General features: G+C 57.7%; 2 protein-coding genes; one reads left to right on the top strand and one right to left on the bottom strand.

Moving 5' to 3' along the window:
* The first annotated feature begins 3,852 nt into the window (after positions 1-3,852).
* CHC_T00004681001 (hypothetical protein) lies at positions 3,853-6,605 on the top strand. XM_005716116.1 is given in 2 exon segments: positions 3,853-6,207; positions 6,208-6,605. 1 exon segment carries the CDS (start codon positions 3,853-3,855, stop codon positions 6,205-6,207), a length of 2,355 nt encoding a protein of 784 aa, XP_005716173.1. The 3' UTR covers positions 6,208-6,605.
* Positions 6,606-6,924: 319 nt separating this feature from the next.
* On the bottom strand, positions 6,925-7,250 carry CHC_T00004680001 (hypothetical protein). XM_005716115.1 is given in 2 exon segments: positions 6,925-7,031; positions 7,032-7,250. 1 exon segment carries the CDS (start codon positions 7,248-7,250, stop codon positions 7,032-7,034), a length of 219 nt encoding a protein of 72 aa, XP_005716172.1. The 3' UTR covers positions 6,925-7,031.
* Between the last annotated feature and the right edge of the window lie 1,945 nt (positions 7,251-9,195).

Genomic DNA, 9,195 nt, shown 5'->3' with positions numbered 1-9,195 from the left:
TGCCCCTTTGGGGGGCGGTGTGGGGTGGGAGAGGGAGAGGGAGAGGCCTTTGGAGAGGGAGAGGGAGAGGGAGAGGGAGAGGGAGAGGGGGGGGTAGGAAGGCCGGAGACATTGGGCCGGGTGTTCGGTGGGCGGGGGGACCACTGTATTGGGGCGAGAGGGAAAGGGAGGGGGGGGGGAAGGGGTTGACGGGACAAGGGAGATGTTTGTTGCGGAGCACAGTACAGTACCAACGGTGCTGTACAAAGGGTGCAGTACGAGCTTGGTTGAACCAGGAAATGGGATCCAGATTACCGTGAGAGGAAATGTGGATCTGGTTGTGGATCTGGTTGAAGGGAAATGTGGATACCGTACAGGACAAGTTTTAACGAACGGAGGGAGGGTGTGGACTAGCGTGGTGAAAAGGAGGTGGAGCAGGTGCGGACACACGTAGTACACGTGGACGCGGATGAGGACAAGGTGTACGGACATATGCGACAAATGTATTGGCGTCTACGGCATGGTGCGAGGTTGGGCAATACGTGTTGCTCAATGATGCGATTGGGGAGTGGAGGACAAAGCACTGTTCTGCTTAGGTGTAAGGTGTGGTGTGGGACGACGAGTGAATTTTGTAAAGTGTAAGCGGAGAAAAGGCATGCCGCGTGTGTGCGTGTGGGGGGGAGCGGGGGGGGTTGGTGTGGCGAGGTTGAATTTGGAAAGAGTGCGTGGCAAGCAAGGCTAGCGGGATGCCATGAAAGCAGGGGAAAAAGGCACGCGCGCGGGGTGCGAACACTTGGAGGCACGCGGGCGGGCGGGAGAAGCAAGGCGGTGGGGGCCAATGAAGAAACGGTGGGAAATAGACGGCGTGCGATTGGTTGCTTGGCATCAATTATCGGTGGCGGTGCTGTGCGCGGCGGGTGTCGAGAGCACGTTGATGCGGATGTCAGCAAGGCATGTCTGGGGAGCGCACGCGCGCGTGCGGCGCCCGATTGGGCCGCGCCTGCGCTTCCAGGTCACCGCGTCGAGTGCGCCGCGGGCGTGTGCCGCGCCGTGCGTGGGGGGTCGTGCGCGCGGGGCTCGTTTGCGCATGGGCGGGCAGGACGCCAAACAGGGTCCCGACCGCCCGCCGTCGCCTTACTGTACGCGTCGTTGCGAAGTCGTTGAGATATTGCATCACAATTGCATTGCGCGCCGCTGGACGCGGCTGTGCTGGACGCGGCTGTGTGGACGCAAAGTCCTCGTACCCGTAGTACTGTACAGTAGCGTCTCGTATGGCGCATGCACAACGGTGGCCGCTCCCTTTCCAGAGGGTCTTAGCTTTGTTGTAAGTAAAGCGGGGGTCGTAGGCGGTGCGTAAAACCACCCCTCTCCGTAACCTCCCCGTCCACAAGCACTACGCAACAAACGTGTGCAGTCGCGCTCGCGAGTGTCTTCGACGAAGGCCAGACTTTGGCTCGACTGGCGTCGCTGCGATCCTTAATGTGCAGTTTTGCGCGTTCAGTTGAATACAACGCGGCTGGCAATTCGATGAGGACAGCGGGCGCCACCCTATAATAGACACTGCACAATATCACGCTGCCCGCTTAACCACGAGTGCACCGTGTAGGCTGCGTGGGCAAATTAGAGCTGCAGTACTTGTTCAGTACAGTACTGCAGCGGAAGCTCCTGACATTGGCAGACGCGCGCAGTGGTGAGGTCGTGCGATCGCGACCCAGCCTAGTCCACTCCAAGCAAAGTACAGTAGCGAGAGGTGAGGTGAGGTGTCTGGAAGGGGGTCTACGGGTCCGGGTCCGCTACGGCGGCCGCACGGGCGAGGTTTGTCTACGGTGCGGTATGATAGATGGGATTGTATGGATCAGCAAGCGCGCAGCACAGTGATGTTTTGCAACGTGATTTGGCACGGGGGAACGTGTGAGGAAAAACGAAGCGAAGGAAGCGATGGAAGCGGCGGTGTCGGGCAATGGGAGTCGGGGGAGATGCTCGAAGCGTAAGGTGTACAGTACTAGTCACTCGTCACTGCAAGATCTTTCGCTTTCGCAACAAGGACAAGCTCTTTATCGTAAAAGGGTACTTGTACAGTATACTGCGCAGCAACAACAGCATCATGAGTAGCTGTTTGGCACGACAGCTGAGGTCGAGCGGCTCGCGACAGGGTGCAGGCCGCCGAAATTCTCGATGTGGGTGGTGAAGGAAGACAGTGGGGAAGTGCATTGCACCAAACGAAACATTTGGTCCGCTGTCGAGGGTGCTCTACACGCTGTTATGGACCAAGCTGGCACTCACACCGCGCTGTTGTCGGGGAATATTGAGGGCGGAGAGATTGCAATTTGGGCACGCGTGCCGGCGGCGGCGGGTGTCGCGGGCGGGGGGGGGGGGGGGGTGGGGGCCAAAATTCTCTCTTACAGTACTGTACCGATAAATTTAGAAGTGGGTGGGACGGGGGATGGCGCAACGTGTTGGAGTGTTTCCACAAATGGAGTGCGGAGGCGTATGCGCGGGACGTGTGTGCGGGACGGGACGAGTGGGTACAGCATCGTCATGGGGGCAGGCACGGAAGGCGGCGGGGCACGGAAAGGATAAGCGGAAGGAAGGACGGAAGGACGCAAGGGAGGCACTGTCAATCAATGAAAGGATGCATTTCGCCACGCCGACAACGGAGTGCAGTGAGTGAGTCGCATTTGCTCATTCCTTTCGTACCGCGCCGCTCGTCCGCAGTTTACAGTCCAGGTGCCTCAGTAGCGGCCTGTGTGGAGGCCGTGCAGCCGGCGCCGAGCGCGAATATCGTAATCACGAAGGGGGGCAAGCCCGCGGTACGCAAGCTTCGCGTGGCGTTGCTACTGACCGCGATCGCCCCATTTAGAGAGCAAGTTATGTCGCGGGGTGGAGAACCACGTCAGTAGCTTGCCGTGCGGCCCCAAATATACAGTACCGTTGGTATAGTACAATGCGCTCCCTTGAACGGGCTACGGTAAGTGCAAGTGAGGGGATAGTAGACTATCGACCGACCATGTGCGTGCCCCCGGCGGAGGCGGAAGACGGGGCGGCGAGGCGTGCCGAAGAGGACGTTGCAAAGCGGGCGCGGACGGGGAGGAAGGGGTGGGGCTGCGGGGCACGAAGGGCGCCGGGCCTTGCGCGGGGGGCACGCTTCGACGCGCTCAGCAGTGATGGGAATCGCGGCGGGGAGACGGGGCGACGAAAGCGGCGACGCGGGCGGAGACAGATGGAGAAAGCAGCTGTGCTGACAGTGCAGGGTGCAGAAAAAGGGACATACAGTGGGGAATAGGCGGCAACGAATAAAAGCATGGGCCCGCCGGTGGATGGGCGGCCCGCATGCCCCGTTGTCGGGGGCGTGCTTTTTCACCCCACCCCCCCCCCCTAAACTCGCCCAAGCGGTGGATGCACGCCGGCCTTGCAAGCCCTATTTTGGGACCCCCGCTTGCACAGTCTTGCGTTGAAGTCTCCCGTGTGTGTATCCGTCACAAACCGTTCCGAAACTTACCCTCCTGCCCCCTCTCGTCCCAGCTCGCCACCTCCCCCTGTCCCCCGATTCCTCGCATTCCCGACTCAAAACACATATCCACATCACCCCCTCTCCACTCCCCGCCTCCATCCCTCCCCCCCTTCCCTGTCCTCTTCCTACGGCAACCCTGCAAGCTCTCTCCCTTCTGACCCTCCTGCTTCAACTTATTCTCGCACCCTCGCTCCCGCTCCCTCCGTTTTTTTTTTCCCATCTCCAACCGAAACCGACTACCTCATCCCATCCGCACACCCACCCCCACCCCCGCACTCACGCTACCCTAGCTTCTCGCCGTCTCTCGTCCACGCGACCCCCACCCACCGCCGCCCGCCTCTGCAGACACTCGCACCAGTGCAATGGCCCGCGCTCAGGTCTGCCGGTTTTACGACGACGGCGCGTCTGGTGCCGCTCTGCGCCGCCCCATCAAGCGCCTGCCCGAATTTCAGAACTCTTCGGGTCTCTTCTACTCGGCCAAGGGCCGCCGCAACCCGCATTCCTCCCCTTTTTTTCTCCAGATTCCGCGCACCGCCTTTCTGCAGGTCCTGTTTGTGCTCGCCGCCCTGTTTGTCATCCTCACCAATCACAACTCCTCGCCCGCCGCCCCCGCAGAAAATACCCCCGCCGCCCCGAATGGCGAGTCCTCCGCCGCTCGTGCTCTCGCCAACTCTATCGGCGTCGGCTCGGGCGTCGCCATGCTTAACGCTTTCGCTTCCAAGACCCTCGGATCCTCAGACGCAGCTGACCATCACCCCAGTATGAGTGATCACGCAATCCGCATTTCTGTGCCCGAAGCAAAAGTAAAGAAGGGTGTCACCCTCGTCGCCGTCTGCATGGGACGCCACGATACCGTCAAGAAGACTGCCCCGGCCTGGCTCAATGTCAAGGATGTCAATGAGATCATTCTCGTTGACTGGAGCTCAGAGCCGCCGCTGGAACCGGTCATTCGCAGCCTGCCCGAAGGCGAACGCGTCAAGGTCATCCGCGTCAATGGCGAGACGTCTTGGGTACTCTCTCGTGCATACAATCTTGCCGTTAAGGCCGCCACGTACTCGCATATTATCCGCACTGATTGTGATTACCAGGTTGGTGAGGATTTTGTCGATGCCCACAGCAAGCTTATGGAGCACGCGCAGAGCTCGGCTGTCGGTGACACTGCCACCACCGGCAAGCATTTCTATGCGGGCAACTACAACTTGGCCCGCAACGAGAACGAGGTCCATCTCAACGGTGCCGTCTTTATTCGCAGAAAAGACTTTGTGGATATTGGCGGCTATGACGAACGCATTCAGACCTATGGCTGGGATGACGAGGACCTCTACAACAGGTTGGACAAGGCCGGCTTGAAGAAGATGAATATTTCCTACGACCATGTTTCCCATGTTAAGCACGACGATTCCGACCGTGCCCAGTCGGGCGTCAAATTTGCAACCGTGGAAATCGATTTGAACTCCCTCCTCTTGTCAAAGTTGCAGCCATGGACTAAAGAGTCGAAATCCGCCACGTCCTACAGAGCCAAGGAGGGGTCTGTGTCTGCAAACAGCATTGTTATTGAGGCAGAGGAAAAGCCAAAGGCACTGCGAGACCTGGTCTCTACCGAACGTTACGAGGAGGCTTGGGCTGAAGCCCTTGGCCGACGCCTTCATGACAGCTATGCCGTGCCATGGGATATTATTGCAAACCTCGCTATCAAAGAGAAAGAAACGCTGCTCAAGCGTCTCATGCAGAGAACTGAGAACCGCGAGAGGGCAAAGCGCGCCGAACTCGACCGTGCCGGACGTACTTCGGAGATTGTCAACGTTGACACTCTCCCGACGCCCAGGATACTGATATGCCATTGCATGCATGGTCTCGGAAACCGCCTCCGCGCGCTAGGAAGCTGCATGTCTTTTGCCAAGGAAGCAAATCGCGAGTTGGTCGTGGTTTGGGAACCAGATAGCCATATTGAAGCCAAATTCTTTGATATGTTCAAGACTCCGCTTGTCGTGTTAGAGAAGATGCCAGTACAATGGCCGTTTGCAGATGTTGAAAAATGGGATTCCGTGTGGTCCCAATTCAAGTTTCATAATTACATGGAGATGGAAGGCAGCGGGGCTGTGAAGGGGGAGAAGATTTTTGATATCCCCAACAAACACATGTACTACAAGGGAGCGTACATTATGGAAGCCGACAACACGGATTTGACCAACTGGGAAAAGGATAACGACATGCTGAGGTCGTTGGAGCCCATCCCTGAGGTCAAGACCATGATTGCCGATATCGAAGGCCAGGGTCTTGGGACCGACCGCGTCATTGGACTTCACGTCAGGAACAGGACGCTGGAAAAGGATATCAAGAACGTCGACTTTGTCAAGGAATATGGGGACGAGGCGACACAGACGATGGATATGTGGCGGCGGAAGAGCGGTGTGCAGAATTTCATTAGGCAAATCAATTTGATCATCAAGGAAAAGCCCGACGTTAAGTTTTTCGTTGCCACTGACACCTACGAGGTTATTGGCCAACTCGAGGACCATTATCCGGACCGCATCTTGTCCTTCAAGAGATCATGCGACGACCGGGACGGCGAATGTGTGAAATACGCTCTAGCCGATCTGTATGCGTTGTCAAAATGCCGGGAGTTGTACGGATCCAATTGGAGCTCTTTCACAGAAGCAGCGGAGAGGATAGGGAATGTGAAGGCGAAGTTGGCTGGGCAGGACTTTGGCGTTTAAGTGTCACCACGTCTGTCCGGACCAGAGAGCGACATGGCTCCCCCTTTGTCGATGCACATGCAGCGCAGTGTCAAAACTGTTGCCAAAAGGCTGTGTGAAGGATTCAGATCCATCGTTAAACCGCGTGGTGTCTGAAAGGAGGGCCGTCCTCCTTTCCCAATTGCATATCTCGACAAGTGTGATCAGAACAATGCTCCTTTAATGGGAGGGATGATTTCTGGGAATCGTGACTAACTACGGTGCCTGTCTTATTCTTGTTTTCCGAAGGATGACATCGCGAATGCCAATTAACTTTAGGGATAGCGAGCGACTGTAGAATATTTAGATTTTGTTTTTGTTTTTGCTGTTCTTTTCTCCTCTCTGTTCTCATGAAAAAATTACATCCAGTCGCATATCGACATAGGCTTGAGACAGTTTAGAAATCACTGAATATCGGAAATGGACGACTCAAAGCGGGGTGAGGTTAATATGTTTCCCTCGTTTATAAAATTGAGTAACAGTCGAAAGTGGACAAAGCTCAAGCGCCCAATTACGGTGAGAAGCATGTTTTGCGATATATTCGCCCAGTAGCGAGAGTCAAGGGCGAAATCTACGTCCGAGACTATAATAATGACGCTTTATGATGTCGCGGCCAACAATCAGATCTCCCCGGCAGCTGACAACTTCATGCAGCAAATGGATGATGTGGCGGATGGTTTTTAGAAGCCATCAAAACTCTTTTTTGTCCCGTTAAAACGTCAATGATAATTTAGTAGTGCGGTAGACGTAAAAAACCGTTGATGTATGGTTGGCAGAGCAGAAATCACGCAGTTGCGCAACGCCTACTACAACTCGTCATTGGTCGACTCGCCACCGACGTTAGCGCCAGCTGTTTGCGCATTAGACACCTCACCCACGTCCTCAAAACTCAAAGAAGCGTCGTTTGCGCCATCAGCGCTGCCGGTGCCGTTCTCCTCTGCTCCACCTAGCTCTTCGGCATCCCCCTCGTCCTCATCGTCCTCGTCATCCTTATCATCGTCATCGTCACCTTCATCGTCGTCCATCCCCATTCCATCTTGCCCCGGCTGCATCATATTAAGCCCCATATTGTTACCCGGATTGGCAGCGCGGATCTCCTCCAACAAGTTTTCCATTTTCACGTCCTTCTCACTCTTCGGCTCAAACGCGGGCCCCGGTTCCCTACCGGCCGGCACTGGCGGGGGGTCATTCCTACACGCATCAGACACGCCCCCTTTCGGGGCGCACAACCAGTCTTCGACATCCGCGTCCTTGAGCTCGGCTGCCTTCCTAAGCGCATACAACCTCTCTGCGAACTCAGTCTCGACAGAATCGAGGGCGCGACGACACGCGATAGCGACGGTATGGCACTCGCGCTTGCAAGCTTGCTGTCCCTCCTGCTCGGCGACGCGGAGGACGGGGCCAGCTTCGACGAGGTCGATCTTCTTCATCCAGCGGGCGGGCTTCTGGGCCGGGTCGCACAGCGTCTCGACCAGGTCCAGGACCTTGACGGTGTCCAGGTGGCGGTCGGCGGGCAAGTCGTTGACCGCGCGAACGGCAGAGCGGGCCACGTGCGGGCAAACCTGGCACTGGATGTAGGGCACGTCGGACGGAAGGCCGCGCGAGTCGAGGGCCTTTTTGGAGGCGGCCGAGCACGGGTGCAGGTGGAGGGAGAGGGAGAAGAGGACGAGGGCGAGTGGGAGGAGGCGTGGGGAAGGATGCATGGTGCGTTGGGGGCGATCAGGGGCGGGGAGAACGGCTTTAGACGTCGGGGGACCAAGGGACGAAGAGGGTTTCGTCTTCCGCTGCTCGGGTAGGCGGGCGACGACGATCGCCTGTATGTCACGGATTTCGCCAAGGAGCGGGATAGAACGGCGGGCGGGGGGGGGGGGGATCTGGGGGGGTGGGCTGTTTGGGCGGTGTCATTTGTCCAGCAGGGAAACATGGGCATGAGCCAATGAAGCGACGAGGACGGAGCGTTGCTGCCGAAACCATCCAATCAAGAAAGAGACATGTAATGTAAGGAGCGTGCGCATCTGCAATGTACACGTGTGCCGAATCGTCCAGACAGGACTCATGCCCTCGACGGACTGCATTTCCAGCAAATGGCTAAATTACTGTATAGAGAAAGCTCTGTACACGTGTAGTCGACTCGCGGAGCTGTAATGAGAGTTGCGATACTGTACACTTTACAGTATTGGTCTGACATGTGGTGTGTTTGAACACGTGTGGGACGTGTATGTGGACACCCTGGACACGTTTCGAGATACTACTACAGTAGTGGGTTTACGCAAGCAGAATTCTGCAATGATTTTTTCAAAATTCTGCAATACTGCAACAATCGAAGACCACTGACCCCATGATGACCAAGGCGCAGCACGATGCAAGCAAGCACCAGGCCGAATGCTCCTTGCGAGGAACGATGCGAGAGCTCTGAGCAAGGTAAGGCAAGGCAAGGTAATGCTACATTTAGGAAAGCATTACCATTGATGCTTGCCGCCAAGTGCGACGGCCACGGGCGCGCAGTGACGTCACATCGCCCCATCACCGCCTCCCGCACCGCACCACCGCCGGCTGCACGATGCCCTCCACCGCGTGCGCGCCCACGTCGCGCGCAGCCCGACACCACGCGCCACACCGTTCACCGGGCAAACATGACTCCCCGCGCGCACGCGCCGCGCGGTCGCCCGTCGCGCCCCTCCGCGCACGCCCGGCAGGCGGCGCGTCCGCGCTGCACTAAACCGTCGCGCCCCCGCCTTGCATTTATTTAACGGCTTGACGTTTTTGTCAGCGCGCACCTCGCTCGCGCCCGTTGCCGCCGCAACTTTCGCGCGCATCCAGCTACGAAAACGCGCCGCGCGCCCTCCCGCCGCTCCTCCCCGTCCCCCCTCCCACCCGCGTCGAAAAGTAGAGCGCTCGCACCAGGGGAGCGCGTCGCCACCGTCGCTACCGAAGCCAGCACAGACACACACGCGCGCGCAGAATGCCTCC

The sequence above is a fragment of the Chondrus crispus genome, genomic scaffold (assembly GCF_000350225.1).
Source record: "Chondrus crispus Stackhouse genomic scaffold, scaffold_240, whole genome shotgun sequence".
Lineage (NCBI taxonomy): Eukaryota > Rhodophyta > Florideophyceae > Gigartinales > Gigartinaceae > Chondrus > Chondrus crispus.
The sequence above is the reverse complement of the archived record's forward strand: the minus strand, read 5'-3'. Positions and strand labels throughout refer to the sequence as shown.

What these genes read in the sequence shown, in the direction of transcription:
- CHC_T00004680001 (XM_005716115.1), bottom strand. Translation starts at nt 7,250, where the DNA reads ATGGACGACGATGAAGGTGACGATGACGATGATAAGGATGACGAGGAC.
- CHC_T00004681001 (XM_005716116.1), top strand. Translation starts at nt 3,853, where the DNA reads ATGGCCCGCGCTCAGGTCTGCCGGTTTTACGACGACGGCGCGTCTGGT.